This window comes from Jaculus jaculus, chromosome X (genome assembly GCF_020740685.1).
Source record: "Jaculus jaculus isolate mJacJac1 chromosome X, mJacJac1.mat.Y.cur, whole genome shotgun sequence".
Taxonomy (NCBI): Eukaryota; Metazoa; Chordata; class Mammalia; order Rodentia; family Dipodidae; genus Jaculus; species Jaculus jaculus.
Window position 1 is genome coordinate 58,533,701 of NC_059125.1, and position 26,328 is coordinate 58,560,028.

The 26,328-nt window shown below is 37.0% G+C and overlaps 1 protein-coding gene across 6 annotated transcripts in view; it reads left to right on the plus strand.

Moving 5' to 3' along the window:
* The window catches only part of Heph (hephaestin), a 72,843-nt gene that overhangs the window by 41,263 nt on the left and 5,252 nt on the right, over positions 1 to 26,328 (plus strand). For all 6 annotated transcript variants that reach the window (XM_045140596.1, XM_045140602.1, XM_045140598.1 and 3 more), the window contains 7 exons: positions 10,423 to 10,636; positions 12,346 to 12,485; positions 13,261 to 13,392; positions 19,858 to 19,964; positions 21,030 to 21,255; positions 23,426 to 23,565; positions 24,359 to 24,521. In XM_045140596.1, coding sequence (XP_044996531.1) covers positions 10,423 to 10,636; positions 12,346 to 12,485; positions 13,261 to 13,392; positions 19,858 to 19,964; positions 21,030 to 21,255; positions 23,426 to 23,565; positions 24,359 to 24,521 — 1,122 coding nt within the window. The remainder of the gene's footprint in view (positions 1 to 10,422; positions 10,637 to 12,345; positions 12,486 to 13,260; positions 13,393 to 19,857; positions 19,965 to 21,029; positions 21,256 to 23,425; positions 23,566 to 24,358; positions 24,522 to 26,328) is intronic.

The window sequence follows — 26,328 nt, forward strand, 5'->3', positions numbered from 1 at the left end:
GGGGTGTTTATTTTGTATCCTTCTATGTTGCTAAAAGTGTTTATCATGTCTAGCAGTTTACTGGTATACTCTTTAGAGTCCTTTATGTATAGAATCATATCATTTGCAAATAATGATAATTTGATCTCTTCCTTTCCAATTTGTATCCCTTTTATGAGTGTCTCTTTCCTTATTGCTTTAGCTAAGGTTTCTAGTACTATATTAAATAAAAGTGGGGACAGTGAGCACCCTTCTTTTGTTCTTGATTTTAGTGGAAAAGCTTGAAGTTTTTCTCCATTTAGTATTATGTTGGCTGTAGGTTTGTCATAAATTGGCTTTATTGTGTTGAGATATGTTCCTTCTATTCCCAGTTTCTGTAATACTTTTACCATGAAGGGATGTTGGATTTTGTTCAATGCCTTGTCTGCATTTGTTGAGAGGACCATGTGATTTAAAAAATATTTATTTATTTATTTGAGAGAGAAAAATAGGCAGAGAGAAAGAGAGAGAGATTGAATGGGTGTGCCAGGGCCTCCGGGCACTGCAAATGAACTGCAGATACATGTGCCCCCTTGGGTATCTGGCTTATGTGGGTCCTGGAGAGTCTAACAGGGATCCTCTGGCTTTGCAGGCAAACACCTTAACCACTAAGCCATCTCTCCAGCTCAATCACGTGATTTTTGTCCGTGAGTCCATTTATATATGTATTACATATACTGATTTGTGTATGTTGAACCATCTCTGCATCCCTGGGATAAAGCCAACTTGGTCTCAGTGAATAATCTTTCTGATATACTCTTATAATCTGTTTGCCAATATTTGGTTCATAATTTTTGCATCTATGTTCTTGAGGGAGATTGGTCTGTTATTTTCTTTTTTGTTATGCCTTTGTCTTGTTTTGGTATCAGGGTGATGCTGGCTTCATAGAAGGAGTTCAGTAGAATTTCTTCCTTTTCTATTTTATAGAAAAGTTTGAGAAAAAGTGGTGTTAGTTTTTCAATGAAGGTCTGGTAAAATTCACCAGTGAATCCATCTGGGCCTGGACTTTTTTTAGTTGGTAGACTTTTTATAACTGCTTGGATCTTCATACTTGTTATAAGTCTATTTAAATGGCTTATCTTATCTTGATTTAATTTTGGTATGTCATATGCGTCAAGGAATTCATTTATTTTTTTCAGATTTTCAAACTTAAAAGTATGTCCTTATGATTTTCTGAATTTCTTCATTATCTGTTGTAATGTGCCCTTTTTGTCTCTAATTTTATTAATTTTTGTCTCTTCTCCCTTTCTTCTGGTCAGATTTGCTAAGGGTTTATCAATCTTGTTTATCTTTTTAAAGAACCAACTCTTTGTTTCATTGCTTCTTTGGATTTTTTTGTTGTTGTTGTTTCTATTTCTTCCCTATGCTTTATTATTTCTTCCCACCTACTGATTTTTGGTTTGCTTTGTTTTTCTTTTTCCAAGGCCTTAAGGTGAAGCATTAAATTGTTTACTCGTGAACTCTCTAGTTTATTAATATAGTCCTATAGAGCTATAAATTTCCCTCTTAGGACTACCTTCATTGTGTCCCAAAGGTTTTGGTATGTTGTATTTTCATCATCATTTGACTATATGAATTTGTTGATTTCCTTAATGACCCATTCGATAGTGTACTGTTTAGTCTTTATAAATTTCTGTATGCTCTGTAGCTTTTCTTGTTGCTGGTTTAGAGTTTAATCCCATTGTGGTCAGATAGAGTACAGCGGATTATTTCAATTTTTCTGTATTTGTTGAGATTTGCTTTGTGTCCTAATATATGGTCTCTTTTAGGGAATGTTCCATGTGCTGCTGAGAAAAATGTATATTATGCAGTATTTGGATGGAATGTTCTGTAGATACCTCTTAGGTCCATTTGTTCCATGACATCATTTAATTCAGATGTCTGTATTAATTTTAGCCAGGATGACTTGTCAAATGATGTGGGTGGGGTATTGAAGTCACCCACTACAATTGTGTTTGATATTATCTGTGATATTAAGTCTAATAGTGTTTGCTTGATGAATTTGGAAACCCCCATGTTAGATGCATATATGTTTAGGATTGTAATGTCCTCCTGTTGGAGTGTTCCTTTAATCAATATGCAATGACTTTCTTTATCTTTATTCACTAATGTTGGTTTGAAGTCTATCCTGTCTGATATTAGGATAGCAACCCCTGCTTGTTTTCTAGGCCCATTTGCTTGAAATACCATTTTCCATCCTTTTACCCTGGTCTTTTATTGAGAGACGAGTTCCCTGGAGGAAACAAATGGCAGGATCCTGCCTTTTAATCCAGTCTACAAGCCTGTGTCTTTTGGTTGGTGCATTGAGGCCATTGATATTAAGAGTTATTGAAAGGTATGTATTTATTCTCACCATTCTTATTTTGTAGTGCTTCCTGTTTTCCCTTTACTTGCTTGTTTTAACTGTTATTTGAGTGTGGTTTATTTTTTCCTATTTCCTCCTATATGTGTTTTGTTTTATCTTCAGTATGAAGGATTCCTTAAAGTATTTTCTGTAGAGCTGGTTTTGTTCTCATAAATTTCTTTAGCCTGCTTTTGTTGTAGAATGTACTTATTTCTCCATCAACTTGGATAGATAGCTTTGCAGCATAAAGTAATCTTGGTTGACAGTTGTTATCTTTCAGAACTTGGAATACATAATTCCAAGCCCTTCTGGCTTTTAACTTTGTGTTGAGTAATCAGCTGTTATTCTGATGGGCTTGCCTTTGTAAGGTGACTTGCTTTATCTCTCTAACTGCTTTCAATATATTTTCTTTGGTTTGTGTGTTTAGTAGTTTAATTATAACATGGCGAGAAGAGGTTCTTCCTAGGTTTTGTCTGTTTGGTGTTCTAAAAGCTTCTTGTATCTATACTGGAATCTATTTCCCAATTTGGGGAAAGTTTTCTTCTATAATTTTCTTGAAAACACCTACTAAGCCTCTTGATTGACATTCTTCTCCTTCTACTATACCCTGAATTCTTATATTTTGCTCTTTTCATAGTGTCCCAGATATCTTGAAATTCCCATACATACCTTCTTATTAGCTTGACTTTCTCTTTGTTGTACTGTATTAGGTCTGCCACCTGGTCTGCTCTTTAGATATTCTGGTCTCTCCTTCATCCATTCTACCAGTGAGACTTTCTACAAAGTTTTTTTTTTATTTGCCTGACTGTGTTCTTCAGAGCTATAATTTCAGCCTGGTTTTACTTCAGTATTTATGTTTCAGATTTATAGGGCTATGTTCCCTTTTAGGAGTTTGTTTTCTTCTTTAATTCCTTTCATTTCTTCTTTGATTTCTCAGAGTAAAGATACAATCATTTTCTAAAAATCTTTGTCAGGCATTTCATCTAAAATAGCCTCATTGGTGATCTTTCCTGATGGATATATAATTTTTATTGGGATTGTATTGTCTTGATTCTTTGTGTTTTTTGTATTATAATGTAGTTATTTTTGCATCCTGAATTGATTTGATGCTTGGGTTTTATACTTATCTACAGTGTTCTTAGATGTGGCAACCCACCATTATATACTGTCAGGATTTGAGTTTAAGGTGCCAAGTGTAGCTCTTGTACCCCAATACAACTGCAGGTGTTGAGTTTGCTTGCTAAGCAAGTATTCTAGTGGACTGGGTAGAATAATTTATAGGCAAATTCTAAGCTTCAATTGAGCAATATACTAATTCAATAAAAAACAGCACCGAGTATGCAATTGCGGGGATTAAAACAAATAAATGGTCTTATAAAGCCAAAATCCCTAAGGGTGTGTCTTGTTCTACAACCTTAATCTTGTCATCTGGGAGGTAGAGTTTTCTGTTCTGAATTGGGTTCCAGGTCAGCCTGGATCTGAATCAGACCCTACCCTCCATAATGACAAGCAAAAGACAAAAAGCCCTATAAATCTGAAAGCATCAAAGGCAACAATATTCAACTCCCAAATGCAGGTTATTTGAAAATGATAAAGTCAACCAAGAATATATAACCCATAACCTGCCCTGACAAGGAAAGAGAGATTACTCTTCCAATGCAGTCCTATGTGCCTGTTTTTTTTAAATATATTTATTTATTTATTATTAGTTTTCTATTCAGCAAATACAGTCAGTTTGGTACCATTATTAGGCTCATCTGTGACCTACCACCTCCCCATCGGCCCCTCCTTGTTGAGGTATATAGGTCATGCATTGTGGAGTAAGCCCACAGTTATGGGTAAGATAAATGTCTCTGCATATCCTGACCCAACATGTGGCTCTGATATTCTTTCCTCCCCCTCTTCCGCAAAATTTCCTTGAGTCATGTTGGGTTCATTTTTGATCTGCTTCAGTGATGAGGTGTTTGGGGCCTCTGGGGCTCTGGCTCTCTGATTTGGTAGGCGTTGATTTTTTTCTCTGTTGATCTCCTTTCCCCTTGTGCTGGTATCCGGTTCATCAGGAAAACAGCATCCTTGCTTGTTTCACCAATTTTCTTTAGTTTCAGTTGGGGCCCTTTTGAGGAATGATGGGGTGGCTCTCTCCTTAGGATCTGCATCTATCTGAAAAAGAGAAGCAGATTCTCTAACGGAGAGTAAGTTAGCTCCAGGACAAATGAAATAACCCTTACTTTTTTTAATAGAGAGTTCATTAGGTGTAGGCCTTCTTGTATCCCATGATTGATGGTAGCTTGATAATGGAGAGCGGGCTTATGTTTGGATATGGTTCTGACTTGTTTCCCAGCTCCAGCTATGGGTCCTGTACCACTGAGGGGATCAGTTAGCCAAATCAAGAGCAGTTGGTTTCCCACCATGGCTGTGTGCCACTATTGCAGTTGTGTGGGCATCACAACCGGTTATTTGTTGCTAAGTAGGTGATTTGCTTGGACAGATAGTGGTCATTTCCTCCAATTGCCCATGTAGCACCTTCTGGCACTAGACACGCTGACTGTCTGGGGACTGACTCTCTCCTGGCTTCCAGCCATGCCGTTACATTTTACGTGTCAGCTGCATATGGTGTCTTCAGTAATAGGGTCTTACCACTAACCTTTGGTGGGTTATCAAGTAATCTGACAGAAATCTGTCATTCTTTTAGGAAACCTTGTAGGTTTCTCTGATCAAAAGCTCATTGTGGATGGTAGCCCCATGCTGGTAGTGGGGGTTACAGGTCAGTGCCCACTAAGAAAATGAGGAAAAAAATAATTAATATACAAGAGTTAGAGAGGAGAGAGAGGGGGAGGGGGACAGGGAGGGAGGGAAGATGTAGGAGATTTAGGTTAGACTTGATCCTACCCTCTCCAGTGTCCTGTGGTTCAGGTGTTTCCTGTAAGGGCCTGATGAAGGTTCAGCTATTTATTTGGTCTGCCTTTTAGGAAGTAGAATTTTATGGTACCATTGCCTTTTGGGTCTAGGTTAGTGTTTCCCACCCCTTCGATGCCCTCCCCTCCCTCCCTGTCCATCCTAGTGTCTAGTCCATGAGATGCTTGCTGGGTATGTAAGGTATCATGGGTAGATTCAGGTTAGGTGCTGTCGATGAGTGAGATTATGTGGAGATTTTTTTTTTTTCTGTGATTGGGTAAGTTCACTGAGGATGATCTGTTCCAGGTTCACCCATTTTCCCTCAAATTTCTTTGTGTCATTTTTTCTTACTGCTGTGTAGAATTCCATTGTGTAGATATACCACATCTTGGTTATTCATTCTTCTAGTTATGGACATCTGGATTGATTCTAGCTCTTAGCTATTATAAATTGAGCTGCTACAAACATGGTTGAGCAAATCTCTCTGGCCTGTGGTTTGAAGGTTTTAGGGTAGTCAGTTGGCTTTGTTACCTTTTGGTGTGGCTTCCAATCTCACCAATGCTGAATGTCCACCTTGATCCCTCTATGTTGTGGTGTGGAGTTGGAGTTCTGGCCAGCTGTGCTGTATGCACTGCCACCAGGGGCTGAATGCTTGAGGTTAATGGTTGTGATGGTTGGGGCATGGGAGAGTGCAGAAAGCCTGGAGTTCCTCACACAGTCCCACCTGTATCCCTTTCAGTAGTTCCTTAGTTGATCTCAGCTGTTTTTCCTTCAGATTTCTTGACTTTTAAAGGAGGTTGATGAGGTTGGAAAATCCTCTTGTTTGGTCTCTGCTGCTGCCACTGTTTGGGGCACCTGGTGGGGCAGTGCCCTGTGGGTGTGTGGGTTGGTGGGCAGCAAGCACCTCAGTGGGATTCTGGATATTTTCCTTCTTTCTGTTGGATCTTGGTCTTTCCTGCTTCTCCAGCATGTCTAAGAATAACCTATACTCCTTCACTTTTCAGAAGACGAGTGTATTTTGCTGTGGTTTTGTTTAAATCCCTCCCTAGGCTGGTTTGGTGTGGCTCCTGTGCCGCCATCTTACCCAGAAGTCCTAGTTCAGTTATTTTATTAATGCATGTAAGAAACATACACCTGGAGGAGGAAAATTATTTGCTTAGTTTAGAAGGGTTGCCTTCTCCTCTGACCTATTCTCTATCAAATCCTGATTGAGGTCACTCCTAGATGATCTTATCTTATTTGTTTTTTTTTTTTTTTGTGGAAGGGCCTAATGTAGCCAATCCTGGCCTCAAGGTTGCTATGTAGCCAAGGGTAGCCTTGAGCTTCTGATTCTCTCACCTCTACCTCTAGAGTGTTGGTGTTATAGGTATACACTACCTTGCCAAGTTTTATGTGGTGCTGAGGATCAAACTCAGGATTTTACTCATGTAAGTCAAGCACTTTACTGACTGAAGTACATCCTCAAATCCCTAGGTGATCTTTTGAATCAGAGCACTCCACTCTGCACCTGGAGACTAGCTCTATGATTAAGGTGGAGAAAGACCACTGTGATGAGGACTCCAAAAACAGAGAAATTTAATGGATCAACCAGGACCAGAACTTTGGGATTCTGGAAAGATAGAGTATTGATTGGAAATTGTAAATATACATACGTATTTGAGCACCTTTGCAGATATCTTATAAAAACCTCGGTGGCCAGGCATATTGATGCATTCCATTATTCCAAGCTAATTGGGAAACTGAAGTGAAAAGAATGACTTGAGTTAAGAAGTTTGAGATAAAATAGAAATTAAAGGCAACATAGAAAGACTCCATCTTAACATCATTGTGGAGATTCAACATTTGTCTTGAATGCTTATGATTATGTTAAAAAATTAAAAGCAATGAATATTCAGAAAAAATAGCAAAATGTTAGAGTTTGTATGAGGTTATTGATAAAATTTTTCAGTGTCTATTTTCTTTGCTCTAAATTTTGAGAGGCTTATAGTACATTCAATAGAAAATGGTATTTTAACAATACTACCTGTATTGCCTGCCTCAGTTTTTAATATTGAAATAGTGATACTTTAATAGCCAGAGTAGGAAATCAAGTAAAAGGTTAAAGCTTACAATATATTATTTTTCATTAAACTCATTTTAGATTATTCAGTAACAAAGATAATTTTTTATTATTGCCCATTACTATATTATCTTATTATATTATGTAATAATCATATTATTATATTGTGTTATTATGTTATTATCATTACCTCATTAGGGTTTATTTATTCTCTTCTGCCATTGGAGCCCTTTCTTTGTTCATTATTCCCATCTTCTCTTTCCCAGCAACTTTTCCCCCATCCATTTTTCTCTCTTCTCTCTCTTCCATTTCACTTTCATTTCCTTTTCCTTTCCATTTACTTCTCCTCTTTCCATGTCCCACTTCTTTCTTCCTCCTCTTTCTTTTCTTTTCTTTTTTTTTCCAAGGTAGGGTCTCACTCTAGCTCAGGCTGACCTGAAATTCACTATGTAGTCTCAGGGTGGCCTTGAACTCAGAGTGATCTTCTTACCTCTGCCTCCTGAGTGTTGGCATTAAAGGTGTGTACCACCATACCCAGTGACCTTTTCTTTTTTTGTTAATTATTTTTGTAAAAGCTCATACTATTATATCTCCTCTTCCTAACCCCCTATTTCACTGAAGACCCTCCTCAGTTTGGTTATTAGTATTCACTGTGGGGTCCTGCTGGCCTCAGTTAGTCTCAGGGTGGGTGTGCCTCAGGTTAAGCTTTTATTAACCCCCCACCTTGCCCTTTTATTTTTCTTTTTCATTGCATCCTTTAGTTATTTCATTTTCCTTTCCTCTTTATGTTACTAATTTCCTTACACTCTTGTAATCTATAACTCCTTGTGTAGTAGCAAGTTTTTATTGACAGATTATATCATCATAGATATGGGAATAATGTTTGTATAGTTATGTTACTATCCCACTATGAGCTGATGAGCTTTTTCATCTTCACATCACTAGAATATTAGTCAATTGAAAATATCCCATGGTGGGAATAAGCATAGTTTGTTCACAGGTCAGAAAAAAAACCAATATGGTCAGGCATGGTGCTATGTGCTTATCTTTGGAGGCTGAGGCAGGAAGATCATACGTTTGAGCCTAGCCTTGAGCTACATAGTGAATTCCAGACTAGCTTTAAATATGATAGCAGAGAGAGAGAGGGGGGGGGAGAGAGGAAAGCAGAGACAGAGAGAGAGAGAGGAAAAAGAGATAGGAGAGAAAACAAGAATGAAAGTATGTTTAGAGTATAGTGAGTGAGGAGCAGTCTGATATTATATAAGGTCACGGAATTTGTAAGAAACCTATTAACCTATTGTTTAGAACTTAAAATACTGTAGTCAGTTGCTTAAATTTGATCCTGAATTTAAATGGAAATTTAAAACACAGATCAATGTGCTTTCGGCTATGTTTGTTAAAAAGCACACTAGATCTTAAGAGGTTAATGCTTGAGGAGGGAGAAGAAACAGCAGAATGGACATTTTGGAGACTGTTATAAATTTCCAGGTAAGAGGTGATGATAGTTTGGTATAGGGAAGTGGTATTGGAAATGAAAGAATACTTTTTTTTTTTAGGAAGAGTCTCATTATAGCTCAGGCTGACCTGGAATTCACTATGTAGTCCTAGTTTAATCTTGAATTCACAGTGATCTTCCTTCCTCAGCCTCCCAAAGGCGTAAACCACCATGCCAGGCAAGAATACTTTTTTAAAGATAGAGTTTCTGCTATGTTTCCCAGGCTGGTCTTGTATTCCTGGGCTCAAACAATCATTCTGCCCCCAGCCTTTCAAGAACCTGTGACTATAGGTGTGCAAGACCACATACAACAAACTCTGAATGGGTACTTTTGAAGGAATAGCTCATAGGATTTACTGATAGAATAGATGTAAAGGGTAATATAAGTAGATGTGGAAATAAAGGAGGGTCCTTTGCAGATTACTGTCAGATAGGTTAAGTGACCAGCACAGAAATTAGTCCTTTACCATGTCATATAGATATGAAGTGCATTGGCATGTAAAAGCCAAGACTATCAACCCATCTGGAGCCCAAATTATCAGAAAATATTTTCTGAAAGAGATAAAACATGAATTTAATGTTGGAGAATGAGTGGGTTTGCATAGATTTTGAGGGTATGAAAGTCAGGTACATTCCAGAAACTGTTACAGCATGAGTAGCAAGTCCACAGTAGGAATTAAGTATGTGAAGAGGCAATGAGAGATTTAGTTGGAGAAATAGTTGAGTATAAGAGACAGGACAGGGTTAATAGTTCGAGGCCAGCTTATAGAAGACTTTGAAATTAAATAAGTGTTTATAGTGGAAGGATAGGCAGTCATCCATAAGGAAAGGAAAGTGTACAGTGAGAATAACCTAAGAAAGTTAGTTTCTTTGACCAACATTCTCTGAGTGTAAGAGTCCTTGATATGGAATTCTAAATCTGCAGATCAGGTCCATGCAGCTCCATAACACAGACATTCAGGACAAATATCTGAATACTCCATTGCAACAACCTATGACAGAACCATTCAGAGCTCTATTATGTAAGCCTCCTTGTGATGAGAAAGTTAAAAAAAAAAAACAGTCTATTTAAGCCTACCTTACTTTCTTTGGTATTTGGTAGAAAAAAAAAGAGGCAATTAACCAATGACTTCTTGGAATAATCAGTTTTAAGCTTTGTTTGTTTATAGTTTCACTTATTGACCATTTATTATAGGTTAAGAAGTATACATGCATTGTATTTATTTCTAAATCAGCCAGATGAGGTAAGCATAATGACCCTCCCTTTACTGATGAGGGCACTGAGGCATAAAGATAATTTAAAACTGCTGCAATGTAATATACCTAGTGAAAAATAAGGTCAGAATTGAGGGATTTCCAGCAATTATGTGGCTTTTCATGCTAAACCTAATGAATTCCTTTGGTAAACTTAGAGGAGTTAGTTATTTCCTAGAAAACTTGGTACTGGAGCTCTTATGTGCACTTACCCTTAAACTTATACTTTTCTCCAGTGTACAGAAGGGTTATCATAGATCGTTTGTTCTCTGAAATATACCTATCAAGAGGAAAGTAATCCCTAGATACCTGGTAGTGGTACCTGTAGTCAGATTTTATTCTTCGTTCTTCTTTTAGGGACATTTGATATCTATTGCCAAGCAGGCAACCACCAAAAAGCAGGGATGAGAGCAGTCTATAATGTTTCCCAGTGTTCTGGCCATCAAGATAGCCCACGTCAACGCTACCAAGCTTCAAGAACCTACTACATCATGGCAGAAGAGGTGGAGTGGGATTATTGTCCTGATAGGAGCTGGGAACTGGAATGGCATAATCAGTCTGAGAAGGACAGGTAAGACTTCAGGAAAGGAGAGACCACAGTCTTAGAGAATCATTTCACAGATGAAGACCCTGATATTAAAAATGGCAGTGATTTATCAAAGGTACCTAACATGCCAACACAACTGGATATGGGACACGAATGTAAAGCTTATGAATTCTGACTCTGCTTATTTTCTACTTATTTATGATGGAGTTGAAGGAAAGGATCAGGTCTTGCTACACCCTTCCCCTTCTAGCCTTGCTTCCTTCCTTCTACTTAGCTAAAAGTACTCACCTTGGAACTTAAATTTCATAGCAAATTTACTCAGGGAATTAAATGCCTGATGTTCATACATTAAGATATATCAAGCATCCAAAATAGAATAGTTTAAATAAGATACAATTTTATTTCTTATTTACATAGTAGTATAGATATGAATAGTCCAGGGATGGTGGAGAAACTGTGTTGTCCTCAACACTTGCTCTCATCTCTGAGACTAGAATGCCAATTTTAGTTGTAGCCATTCTAAGCTTTCAAGCCAAGATAAGCAACACTGACTATAAGAAGATGTCCTGGAGGATGTATATATTACTTTATCGAGTGTACTATTGTCCTGAACTTATTCATGTAGCTATATATAGCTGTAAGTAAACATGGGAAATGCAATCTGTGGGTGAGCAGACATGTGCTCCATTAAAGTCCACATGATCTTATTAGTTTTTTTTTAAAAAAATAATTTTTATTATTTATTTGAGAGTGACAGAGAGAGAAAGAGAGAGAGAGAGAGAATGGATGTACAAGGGCCTCCAGTCACTGCAAACGAACAGCAGATGCACTCGCCCCCTTGTGCATCTGGCTTATGTGGGTCCTAGGGAATTGAGCCTCAAGCCGGGGTCCTTAGGCTTCACAGGCAAGTGCTTAACCTCCAAGCCATCTCTCCAGCCCACATGATCTTATTATTCTATTTGAGAGAAAATAATGAAAACTGAGGAACAAATTAGCAGTCTTCCCTATTTTGTTTTGTCCTTTACTTTGATTTTTTTTGATTTTTTGATTTTGATTGCTTTTAAGGTTAAAGGCTTTACACTAACTCTGTGGGACTAAGGAAAATTGGATTGCTCTTAGCCTTGATTTGCTCATATAAAATATGTAGTTGAAAGATTATTACTCAAGAAGAAGGGGGAGGAACAGAAGTCTTCCCTCCCAATTCTGGCTGACAGTGTCACATAATTCCTGTCATCTCTGGTATAGTGATTTACCTCTGAGACCTACCTACTGGGGAATTCCAAAGATAAAATGAATATCATGTCCTTTGTCAACTGGAAAGCATACTGCAAGTAGAAATTTGCATGATCCTATTTATTCCTTATCACTTTCCACCCTTGAGCTCCAATAGCAGCAATTAATATTTTCCTGCCACCTTGTAAGCTATTCTTTTGCCAAGATATATAATTCCATTCTAAGACCTCATTAGTGCAGAAACTAGAGCCATGAGCTTCTGATTCTTAGACCTGTGCTCCTTCTACATTAATGGTACTGCAAATTTGTACTGAATGATGGAAAATAATAAACATAGGCTCTAAAGCCTACTATTTTAATTATGGTAAGCCAGTTTTCCATTTAAAGGAATATATCCATGTTTTTTTTTTCATATGTAACATGACTTAACTGACTTAACTTACCTGTATCTGAAAATGAGAAAACAAGGCAATGTGATAATAACATTCTTTGGATTCTAGTTATGGTCATATTTTCCTGAGCAACAAGGATGGGCTTCTGGGTTCCAGATACAAGAAAGCCATATTCAGGGAATACACTGATGGTACTTTCAGAATTCCTAAGTCAAGATCTGGACCAGAGGAGCACTTAGGTATCCTGGGTAAGGAAACTCTACTTAGTTCTTAGTGTATAGAAGATGGAATTGCTTTAAGGGCCACTCTATCATATCAGGAAAGCTTCTGTATTTTGCATTCTTAACTTTTCCTTGTGATATACTAGAAGTATGGTCCTATTTCATAAAGTACCCATGAAAATATGCACTGAAAGGAAGGAGGGAAATATTAATTCTGTTGTAACCTAAAGCAAGTTTCCTGCCCCCCACCCCAGATTTTATATACCTTTGGAATAGTGGGTCTCTGAGGGTAGTAGATTTTGAAACACCCTACAGGCAAAAGTTAGGACATCCAAAAAGTTGAAAAAATGATAAAGGAAACAGTATTCTCCCGGGACCACAATTTTATTAATACTCTAGGCTATTTTTTGATGAATGGGTTTTGTGATGTTCCTCTTGGCCCAGAAGGGACTCACTGACCTCTGAAGAGATCTCCATTAGCCTATGAAGAGATCTCTAGTACTCTATATTTGATGACAAATTCTCATCAATGATTCCATAGAATTCAGGATCACTGGTCTTTGGTTATTATTGACAGCACTTGTATGGTAAAATTAGGAGTAATTAGAAGTATAATCTTGTTCTTGAAGTACCATTATGGTGCTATGGGTAGCAATATCAAGTTTAGAACTGCAAAAATTGTTCTATCCCTGACTTTCAGTTTTGGACCAACTCTCAATTCTACAGACCTCCCATATATGCTTATTCCTTGAATGCCTCCTGTTTTATTTCATTATTAATGAACTTATTTTTCATATATTAGGTCCACTTATCAAAGGGGAGGTTGGTGACATCCTGACTGTGGTGTTCAAGAATAATGCCAGTCGACCCTACTCTGTGCATGCTCATGGAGTGCTAGAATCTAGTACTGGATGGCCTCAGGCTGCTGAGCCTGGTGAGTTGATACTTCTAATGAAGTAACGAACACTTTATAGGACCTCTGCTTTAGTCCTTCTGACTTGTTCCTTTAAACATATTGTACTCTTGGGCTGGGTGTGTGGGTCAATTTTAGAGTGCTTGTCTACTATGCACAAGATTCTAGGCTCAATTATCAACATGGCAAAAAGATTCACTGGTGATGAAGCTCAATGGTAAAGTATATGATTTGCATGTATAAGACATTAATTTAATCCTTAGCACTGCCTAAGTGTTATACTCCTTAGAAATCCAAAAGGAGAGTATTAGCCAAGGCTATCACAGCTTGAATTTGTCCCTACAAAATACTCACTTTAATCCCAGAGGCAATGGCTTAGTCTTGGCTAATATTCTTATTTCAGGTCTCTATTATCATACTCCTCACTCCAGTCAGAGCTCCTTATCTTGGCCATAATGACTTAGCCAAGACCATAAACTGTTTCTTAGCTCTAGCCGTCAATCATGTATTTAACACCTTAGTCTAGATAAAATTTTAACTTCAGTACGTTAATAATGCTTAATGTAGACTGAATATAATCTTATCCTCATTATAATTCTTTAACTCATTGAATAGATACTTACTGGAAGCCTTTTGGGTGGTTGTAGCCCCTTTAGAAATTGAAAAAGTAGGAAATAATATTTACTCCTACTCTTAAAGAAATCAGGCTATTATAGTAAGAAAAGGAAACTGATAATTATAATATCATAAATTTCAAAAAGGAGTTTTTTTCTCCTACAAGTTAGTTTTAGGGGAACAAGAATGAAGTTCCTTCTGCATTAATTTTTACTCTCTCTCTCTCTCTCTCTCTCTCTCTCTCTCTCTCTCACACACACACACACACACACACACACTTATTGTTTCCCTTTCTTCTCTCATTTTGGCTTTTTTTCTGATTTCTTATTTCTTGTACATATTATTCTATTTCCTTCTTCCTTAAGAGCTCTTACTTCCCTTTCATAGTTCCCTTTCTAGTTTTGTGCCTTACAATCACACACATAAAACAGAATCTATAATCTGCATATGAGACAAAACATTTAGCATTTGCTTTTCTGAGTATGACTGAATTTTCCAAATATTACTGACTTCAGTTGCATCCATTTTCCAGTAAACAATGTAACTATTTTCTTCATTGTGGCTGAAAATAACTCTATTGTTTATGTATAAGATTTTCTTTTTCCATTGTTCTGTTTTTGGAAATCTCACATCCACTTACTTAAATACATACAAACATTAAAGTTAGGATACATATATAAGACAATTTTTAAATAATAACCTTTTTAATAGCAGAGAAAGTTTTTCTGGGGTTGAGTTACCTCACTTAGTATAATTCTTTCCAGTTCCATCCATTTTCATGAAATTTTTACAAGTTCACTTTTCTTTATAGCTGAGTACATATTATCCAGCCATCCCATCGATGAACATTTATGTTGATTCACTTTCATAGCTATTGTGAATAGAGCAGCAGTGAACATGCATATGCAAGTATCTTTGTAGTAGAATATAGAGTCCTTATGCTATGTATCCAGTGGTTGGACAATACCCATCACAATGAATAAAAGCTTTATTTTCTCCACACCCTCACCAGTATTCCTTCTCATTGGTTTTCTTGAAAATAGCCATTCTTAAAGGGGTGATATTAACTATCAAGGTGTTTTATTTTCCTTTGTTCTTAAGGATGTTAAACATTTTTAAAGTAGCTGCTAGCCATTTGTATTTCTTCTTTTGAGGACTGTCTATTCATTTCATTGACACATTTATTGATTGCAGATTTTTAGTGTTTAGATTTTGAAGTTCTTTATATATTCTACATATCAACTTTTTGTCAGAGAAATAGCTGGAAAAGATCTTCTCCTATTCTGTAGGCTTCCTGTTGGCTCTGTTGATAGTTGCTTTTGCTAGGAAGAAACTTTTAACTTTAATGTGGACTCATTTGTTGATTCTTGTGCTATTGGATTCCCTCTTTTTCAAGTAGGGCTTCCCTATAGCCCAGGCTGAGCTGGAACTCTTTCTGTACTGACAAACTGGTTTTATACTCATGGAAAATCTCCTACCTCTGCCTCCCAAGCAATGGAGTTAAAAGTGTAGTGTGTCACCACAAGTGGCTCATTGGATATATTTAAATAACTCTTATAAAACATTTATGTCAGAAGAATTGTGACATTAGGAGTCAGATTCCATGGAACAAGGGGTGAGAGATAGTGTGTGACAGAGGAAATTGGATGTATTACGATGTTTTGAAAACTTGTCTCTGAAGGCAAGGGGGAAACCTGAGATTTTGTATTTGAAATAAATGTGGGATCCAGGGAAGATTTTTTTAAACTGGGATATTCTATGGCTGAAGTAACTAGAACCATAGTCATTAATGAGTATTTAATAACAATTAAACATTCATGTCTTTTCTCATACTATCCACACATGGCTACTATATTGTACAGCACAGCAAAACTCTAATTTGCACCAATGTTCCATTTAATATTCTCTAATTGAAAATGATAAGTCATCTCTAAGTTCATTAAATATCAATTTTCCCCATTCATGCTCTGGATCTCTTGCTTTCTCTATTTTTAATTACTTTAATCATTGGGTAATTGGCTTTCTTTTTCTTGATAGCCATTTTCCCCCTTTCTACCAGATAATTGTCATTGACACATGAACATACACTAGTGTACTGAGATAGGATGTCCAATTTATAGTAGGATGAAGAAAGTTCTCTAGCAGACTTCATTTTCAACTTCATATCTGTAGCAAGGTCACCAGTGTGGATGGTGGTATAGTAGGGTAGGAATTTGGAAGCAAGAGAAAAATGAATAAAATTATTCATTAAAGACAATGGAAGGGCTGGAGAGATGGCTTAGCGGCTAAGCACTTGCCTGTGAAGCCTAAGGACCCCAGTTCGAGGCTCGGTTCTCCAGGACCCACGTTAGCCAGATGCACAAGGGGGCGCACGTGTCTGGAGTTAGTTTGCACAGGCTGGAAGCCCTGGCGCGCCCATTCTCTCTCTCTCCCTCTATCTGTCTTTCTCTCTGTGTCTGTCGCTCTCAAATAAATAAATAAATAAATAATGAACAAAAAATATTTTTAAAAAAGACAATGAAAAAACAAGACTTTTATTCATGTTTTAATTAGCACAATAATTGTACAAATTTATGGGTTACAATGCACTACTTTGATGCATGTATACAACAGGCAGTTGTTGATTAATAGTAGCTAGTATATCTATTACCTAAAACAGTGATCATTGCTTTGTGGTGAGACCATTTATTTTTTTCCTGAATATTTTGAGAGATTTATGACATTATAATAAAAACTAGTAATTAAATAGGAGGGATAAATTCTGATATTCTGTTACAGTAGGGAGACTATGATTAAAACAAGCCTGTGTGTGTGTGTATGATGTGTGAGAGTGTATGAGCATGTCTGCCCTGGCAACTGTTTAGAAGTTGGAATGCTGGTCCTCTCTTCCAACCTTATATGCCACAGGATCTCTTTTTTTGCCACTGGAAAGGCCAGTACAAGTTTTGGGATTGTCCTGATTCTAACTCCCATTGCTGTAGGCACATTGGGATTACATATACATGTTCTACTTTGTGTCAAACTGAAGATTCAAACTCTGCTTGGCAAGTTCACAGTGAAAATGCCTTTAACCATTGAGCCATCTAACTAGCCCTCAAAACATGCTTTTTTGAGTAATACTGTAATTATTGAATACTGTATTTGAGGTTACATATAATGAATTCCAAGTAAAATAAATTTTATTCATTGTTTTTTATTTTTTTTTCATGAGATGGTTTCTTAATGTAGTCTGGGCTGGCTTCTTACTTCATATGTAGTCAAGGATGACCTTGAATTCCTCATCCTCTTTCCTCTATATCCTGAGTGCTGGTATTATAAGTGTGCAACACTTAATGTGGTTTTACAAGGTTCTGGGGAATAAACTCAGTCCCTACTCTACCAAGAGGCAAGTATTCTACCATCTAAGTTACCTTTCAATCCACCTGCTTTTGTATTTTTTTATGTTTAAATTTTCTAAATTAGCAAAAGTGTTTAAAAATTATAGTACTCAGTATTACTGGGGATATAGTATTATGTGAATTACTATTAGGATTTTTAAATTTTCCTCTCACAAAAGAAATTAGCAATGTCTCCAGATTAGTCTACCAATCTTGACACATTAATTCTATAACTAAACTTTCATTCTATGGAAATTATCATAGATATTTTCAGAGATTTCTGTGTGGTTCAGTGTTGTACATAGTCAAAGAATGAGTGCAATATAAATGCCCTTAAGGCAAAACAACTATGATAAAACCATAAGAAACAGAGTTACATAGCCATTTAAATCCTGCTTTTAATATAGTTTAATATTAGAAACCATTAATTATCAGACATCAGAGGAAGACAAATTGTAATTACTTTTTAAAACACATTTTATCTATTTGTAAAGAGAGAGAGAGAGACAAAGTGTGTGTCTGTGAGACAGAGACAGAAATACATAGAGAGAGAGTGACTATGTGCACCAGGGCCTCCCACCACTGCAAATGAACTCCAGACACATGTGCCACCTTGTGCATCTGGCTCCACATGGGCACTGGGGAATCGAGCCTCCAACCGGGGTCCTTAGTCTTCACAGGCAAGCGCTTAACCGCTAAGCCATTTCTCCAGCTCCACTTTGGAGTTTTAAAACATAGGTTCATACAAAAGCTTGCACGTTGCTGGACGTGGTGGTGCATGCCTTTAATTCCAGCCCTCAGCTGAAAGAGGCAGAGACATGAGGATTGCCATGAGTTCAAGGCCACCCTGAGACTACATAGTGAATTCCAGGTCAGCCTGAGCTTGAGTGAGACCATACCGTGAAAATAAAAAACAAACAACAACAACAACAACAAAAGCTTGCTTGCATGCAATTTTATTGAACTCAGCCAGGGCCTGATAGAGAAGCAGTTCACCACTGAGGTATATAACACCAGTCCTTGACAACGGTATTAAGCATACTAGAGCCTAAAGCAGAGATGCTCAAATATCCATCAAGTGATGAATCAATGAAAAAATGCAGGATATCCATAAAATAGAATATTTTTCACAATAAGAACTATTAATTATGCATGTTGCTACAACATATGTGGATTATGAAAATGTTATAAAAATAAAAGAATCTAATAGAAATACCATAAATTGTATAATAAATTTGTATGAAATGTTCAGAATGAGACTGGTGGGTAGATTACAGCATGGCAGGAATACAGGGACTTTGTTGTTGGTGAATTGCTTTAAAATGGATTATGGTAGTATTTAGAGAATTGTATGGATGTATGTTTATTTATTGTTTATTTTAGTTGTACATATTTATGAGTCACAATATTTTAATTCTATACATGTATCATGTATATAAACATGTAATTATGAAATTAGAGTACTTAGCAGTGGGTAAATTGTATGGAATGGAAACAATATATCAACAAAGATGTCACAAGATTAATATGATATCATAGGTAGCAGGGTTGAAGAAGGCAAGTTTGGGGAAAGAGACTTCTTAGGATGGCTTATAATTGAAAATAAAACAGCAATGATCTAATGGGTTGGACTAAGTTGGATAGGACTAATATGAATTGAAAGTAGAAGAAGATGATAATGAGATATAAAATAGAATCAATAAGATTTGCTCTTTGGTTGAAAGTTGAATGGATGAATAGTAAAGTGGCAAAGAAGACAAGTTTTGAGTTTTGGTAGCTAAGAGAATGATTATGTTATTTTTAAATATTGAAGGGATAATTTGAGAAAAAGAATTAGTTTTTCATAGGAAGGAGTTAAATCCTTATCAATATTTACATTTTTTGCTTGGTGTTGGAGATTGAACTTTGGGACTTGAACATGTCTACCATGAAGTGATAACCTGAACCAAAAATTGCAAATTTTCATTGATATTAAGACAATCTTAAAGTGATATCTAGTGTCTAATTGAAAATTTGAAATTGAAGCACATTAACAAGGGAGGTCTGGCTATAAATATTTAATATTTCTCAAGAAATAGGTCATAATATGTGTTAGAAAGATAACTGGAAGCTTCTATAGATAGAATATGGCAAGAAAGAAGAGAAATAGGCACAGGGCCTCAGGGAAACAGTAACATATAGGAGGCAACGGCAGGAAAAAGAAAGAAGACCAACATAGAGCCAAAAAGTGATATTTCAAATACTGAAAAGAGAATCAAGCTTATATCATCACATAACTAGACCTAGTGTTTTAAGGAGGGGAGAGTAGAAGAGAGGTGTTGAGTATGTCCCGGGAGGAGAAAAGCAAAGTAAGAAAAATAAAGAGAAGCCTGGTGTACAGATGATGGAGAAAGACCTTAAAAGTGCTGAAACTCACCTACCATAGCTATTTTGGGAGACAGAAATTGAGAGAAATTCATATTTTCCAACTGGTGTTCCCTTATTGTCCTTCTAGGTGAAGTGCTTACTTACCAGTGGAACATCCCAGAGAGATCAGGCCCTGGGCCTAATGACTCTGCTTGTGTTTCTTGGGTATATTATTCTTCAGTGGATCCTATCAAGGTAAAGAGAAGATTGGATGTTGAGAGAGTGGATCTCAGAAATGGGCAAACTACCTGGGAAAATAACAACAGTAGATATAGTAGTAAATTCATGTCTGAGATACTAAAACCTAGGATTGGGAAAGTTCCTGAAATTCTGGGTTTATTTTAATAGGAAGAAGAGTAAAGGTAGTTAGTAACAGTAGATTTTTTTTTTTTTTTTTTTTTTTTTTTGGTTTTTCGAGTTAGGGTCTCACTCTGGCTCAGGCTGACCTGGAATTCACTATGTAGTCTCAGGGTGGCCTCGAACTCTCGGCGATCCTCCTACCTCTGCCTCCCGAGTGCTGGGATTAAAGGCGTGCGCCACCACGCCCGGCTTAGATTTTTTTTTTATTCCTTATCTCTTCTTCTTTGATCCTCTGAGGCAATATGTTTTCATTTTAAAAAATGTAGATTGTTGTCAGGAGATGGGGACTCTAGTATGGAATTTGGTTCTAGCTTACCTTTGAAGTGACTATAGGAAAGTCATTTTGTTTCTATTTCCTAGTCTGGAAAATGGATTTGTGTATCTCACCACCTAATCATAGAAAACCATCACCAATCATTTATTTTGTATACTGTATTTTGAGTACGTTATTTGTTGCTTTGCTTAATAAAACTGTAAGATATTCTTCCCACTTTCAAGTGTACAGTCCACTTGAGCCAGAGTAAGTAGAGAAGGTATTACAATGGGAAGTACATGTATCTGGGCTTTGAAATCTGCATAATTGTATTGCAACAAATAAGGAATATTTTGGAAGGCAAGTTTTGCAAGCATAAGAAACTGCATAAAAAGGCACACTAGGTTGGTGGATTTGAAAATCAAGGAATAGTTCAAATTATCTAAAGCAAAGTCTGATAGCACATCTTGCCTATGTCCCAAGTGGTTATTATAATGAATTCAAATAACATAGTACGTTTCTGAACAGAAGACATTGTGATGAAGCCCTAACAGGCATAAAATTTGCTCCTCTGTAAGTCAAATCCCTTTTAAGAGAACTGTCGTCCAGGACTAATCTCATATCTTTCTCTCTTTCCCTTTCCTCAGGACATGTATAGTGGCCTGGTTGGGCCCTTAGCCATTTGCCGAAAGGGTGTACTGGAGCCCCATGGAGGCCGGAGTGATATGGACCGGGAGTTTGCCTTGTTATTTTTGATATTTGATGAAAACCAGTCATGGTATCTGGAAGAGAATGTGGCAACCTATGGGTCCAAAGAACAAGACCATATTAATCTACAGGATGAGACTTTCTTGGAGAGCAATAAAATGCACGGTCTGTAGAAAAGAAGCTACTCCCATTTCAAAGTAGTCCCCATGGGTTGTATGAGAAGATCTGATGGCCCATCTCTACATATGGTACTATAATTCCAGAAAAGTTAGGAAAGTTGGATATTAGAATGAGGATAAAATAGAATACATCACACACACACACACACACACACACACACACACACACACACACACAGCAGATATGTATACAGATTATATCAAGTGATCTGAAAGCAAGAAGCTAACTGTAAAGTTCCCATGGTAACCCAGACAAATTTTGACATAAGACAAGATGGGCATATATGACCCTTTAGATACACCATTAGCCACCAACTCAGGGCCCATCTGTCTCAAAAGTCTGATTTTTTTTTCTCTCAATATTATATTATTTCATCACCATTCTAAATTCAGGATCTGCTTTGCCAGCATAGACAATAAGGAACTACTTGTCTTTTTGCCTGTTTTTAAAAGAAAATTTCAATTTACTTATGGAGTGCTTGTAGAATAGAATCTCAGAAAGTAGCATACTGGGCTTATGTAACATACAAAGGAGAGCGTTTTGAATCTTGAATGGATTTGAAAGGTAATTGTGCATAAATGCTTTCCTTTGCTCTAGAGCTCTGGGTAGCTTCACGCATAGAAGAGTTTTAAGTAAGAGCAGTGGGGGGGGGGTTAAATGCAGTGGAATGTGTGAAGTGATTTTTCATCACCCCTTCTGGCCCATGGTTTCTTTGATCTGAGAGTGAGGTACAGCTTTGATAATGACTCTAATGGAACTCAAAAGTAACATGATATTGTTCCACAGATTTCACCTATTTTTCCCTTGAAGGAAAGATGAGTGATTAACATTATAATAGATGATTCACAATTTTTCCAAAGTGAACGTTTTAGTTCCTGACAAACCAGAGAAAGAAATGGGCCAGAACAAAAAAGAAATGAGGGCACAGTTAGGTTCTGCTATTTTAGGAGGTTGCTGAATGCCTACTTTCATCTGTTTATGTCTCTGCATCCTAGATGCAGTTATCACTCCAACGACTAGTGCTATAGATATAAAGATAAATAATTTTGGAGTCCAAAGGGGAAATAAAATAATAATCTATGTTTACTTCCACTTCCAGTTCTCAGAACTAAGAAAAAGAAATAATTAAGATCAATGTGAACTTTATAACATTTTTTCTTTTTAAATATTTTGTTTTTTACTTATTTATTTATGAGGGTGGGGGAATGGGCATGCCAGGGCCTCTAGCCACTGCAAATGAACTCTAGATGCATGTGCTACCATGTGCATCTGGCTTACATAGGATCTGGGGGGATCAAACCTGGGTCCTTAGGCTTCACAGGTAAGCACCTTAACCATTAAGCCATCTATCCAGCCCACAAATGTGAATTTTATTAATGAGAAGGCTAATTGGAATACTGAAATTGGTTCTGTGTTTAAATGTGGTTGTTGACAACTTCCTTTGCAATACATAAAGTTTCTACATTGTCTTTGACATAAATGGAAATCAATAGCTCTGCCTCTTGAGAGACAGAGAATTACAATGAAATAGTGAAACAACTTGTATCACTTTCTGTGACCATAGAGAGAAATGATGTGGAAGAGGTTAAGCTGAGTTCTAATGTGTTATACTCATAGTACTGGATAAGCTCAGGGTGGAAGATGATATAAGAATTGAGGGATATAGAAAGGAGTTTAGGAGATCAGGAACATTTTCTTGAGAGAAGTGAAGTTGTGACTAAGTTTAGAAAATATGGACAAAAAAGCAATATTTCTGAGAGAGAAACTCAGAGACCTAATGACCCAAAGCCTATGCATAGACCATGTATATATCATGGTGAAAATAGTCATACTAATTGGAATCAATATGTTGGGTAGTCAGAAGTAAACCTGGGAAGATGATGAGGGGCTACATTGTGAAGGACCTTATTGCATGGACATATTCTTTGGAGGAGAACCATTAAGACATTTCAAGCATTAGAATGGCATCATAGTGGGGATATTTAATGAGATCATTTTGAGAACATCACTGTGGAGAAAAATTGAAGAGAGATAGATGGAATGGAGATGAATCAAATTTTAAACTTATTGTTATCAGAGATCATAGGGACTAGACCTAGAGAAATAGCAAAGGGGAGTCAGAAAGAAATATATGAGACCTCTTCTTCTTTTACAGCCATCAATGGGAAGCTCTATGCTAACCTCAGGGGTCTTACTATGTACCAAGGAGAGCGAGTAGCCTGGTACATGCTGGCCATGGGCCAAGATATTGACATACACACTGTCCACTTCCATGCTGAGAGCTTTCTCTATCAGGTGAGCCAAAAAGAGGGTTGACCATCAGAAATGATGATAGCAGTGTTTAGAGAGCTGTTTAGAAAGAGGAGACTAACAAGAAATAAGTAATATGATAAATTAAAAGAATACAAAAATCTAGTATATGGCACATTGACCTGGAAATTCTAATCCAGTTGTGTAACCCAGGGGTAGTCACTTCATTCAAGACCTTAGGTTTTTCTTCTGATATGAAAGACAATGGCTCATGTATGGGGCAGGGAAGAAATCAATGTACTTGAATCTCAGACAAGAACTTCAGACTCAAATAGCAATGATCTTAAGAGGAAGGAATTCCATTTTCAATTCAGAAACTGCCTTGAACAACATGAAGCTTTTGAAGAATATTTGACTAGAGGAAATGGACAGAGTTTATGCACTGGTATAGAAGTGATGATAAAGGTTCATGGCAAGAAGAAAGTTAAATTCACTTTTATAGGAAAGATGTGAAACATAGTTCCTAGGTATCAGGTCTTCTTAAGCCAAATTCTCCAAATTTCAGCTTACTACTAAAAGTATTGAGGTATTTTTTTGAGTCTTCTAATCAAATTAGAATGTCTCTTACTTTATGACAAAGGCTGAAAGTACTCTTTTGACTTGGCATGTATGGGTGGAATGTAGGAGAGATGAATAAAGCAGACATTTATTGTTTCTCTGGTCTAGTAAGTTCATAGTCCTATATCACTAATGTGGACATCATACTTTTTATTCCTATAAGCTGTAAAGCAGGTGTTATACTTTTTACTTTTTCTTCCACGCCCTTAATCACTTGCAGAATGGACAGAGGTACCGAGCAGATGTGGTAGATCTGTTCCCGGGGACATTTGAGGTTGTGGAAATGGTGGCTAGCAATCCTGGGACATGGCTGATGCACTGCCATGTGACTGATCATGTCCATGCTGGCATGGAGACTCTTTTTACTGTCTTGTCTCAAGAAGGTAAGATATAATGCACAAAGATGGACCACTTTCTAGCACTTTATCTATTCTATAGGAACCAGGAAATACCAAGAGACTTCTTGCCCGTCTCTTTGTGTTCCAGAAGAGCCAGGTTTTAACACAGAGCATGGTCCTTCTTTAAGGATTTCTTCATGCAACATTCTCATTGTTCCTTCTTGCATTCAAATCTATATCTCTCCTTATTACTTTGACACCAGTTGAGCTCACATGAGTTGGCATAGCAGCCTGAATCTTTTTGTGTACTCTCTCTGTCTGTGTATTCAGAGCAGTTTTATGATGAAGTAGATCTCATATAATTCTATGACAATCACCCAACTATAATCCTTAACCTTTTTATTTGTTTATTCCTCACTATGTTTTAATTGCACTTTTTGTCTCTGAAGGTCTAACAAGGCAATCAGAATGAAGAATAGAACAAAGATAGGGAAAAAGGGGGCTGGAGACATGACTTAGTCACTAAGACACTTGTCTGCAAAGCCTAAGGACCCAGGTTTGACTCCCCAGAACACATGTAATCCATATGTACCTGGTGGCACATGTGCCTGGAGTTTGCTTGCAATGGCTAGAGGCCCTGGTGTGCCCATTCTCTCTCTTTCTAATAAGATTATAACATCAAAATAAAAGAAAGACTGATTGAGAGGGGGAGGGGATATGATGGAGAGTGGAGTTTCAAAGGGGAAAGTTGGGGGAAGGAGGGAATTACCATTGGATATTGTTTACAATCATGGAAGTTGTTAATAAAAAAGAAAGATAGAGAAAAAGAACTAATTCTAGTAACAAAGTTTCTGATGAAGTTGAAAGTTGTGAAAGCCAGACCTAAGATAAAAGATTATACTAAGTATAGAGGATGTTTATTGTAAAGAGAGAGAAGATGGAAAAAATAAGGATCAGGGGTTGGGTTAGAGGAGTGTCTTGACAGAAAGATGGAGTTTGTATATTATGTAATGAGACATATAGAATCATCTACTGAGAGGGAAGTGTTTGAAGAATTTTGACAAAGTTTTGGAATAGATACTTTCTGGGATGGAAAATAAAGTAATTATTACCATGTAGCATTGAGGGACACAAATTGGACACAAAGAATTCTCATCATTATGATTCTGTTTTTCACTTGCAGTATTTAGCACATTAGACAAAATACAGGGAAAGTGAAGTTTCTGCTGTTTTAGTAGATGATTATATCACTTCTGGTAGATTAATGAAAGACCAATGGAGTTTAATCTGTTTATATGTTAAAGAGAAGACATGGACAACAATAGGTTGGGGGAAATCAAATAGTTCAGGAATTAAAGTTCTAATAAGAGGAGAGTAATGAGATTTAAAAATATTTTATTTATTTATTTTGAATTTAAAAAGAATATCTTAAATTTATTTTTAATTTTTTTTTATTTGGGACTGGGAGAGAGAGAGAGAGACAGAGAGAGACAGAAAGGCAGGTAGAGAGATAATGGGCATGCTAGGACCTCCAGCTACTGTAAATGAGCTCCAGACACATGCATCACCTTTTGCACCTGGCTTACATGGGTCCTGGTTAATTAATCTGGGTCCTTTGGATTTGCAGGCAGGTGCCCTAACCTCTAAGCCATCTCCCTAGTCCTATTTATTTATTTGAGAGAAAGGAAGAGAGAGAGAAAAAGAATGGGCACACTAAGGCCTCTAGCCACTGCAAACAAATCTCAGATTCATGCACCACGTTGTGCATCTGGTTTTATGTGGGTACTGGGGAATTGAACCTGGGTCCTTAGGCTTTGTAGGAAAGTTGCTTAACTTCTGACCAATCTTTTCA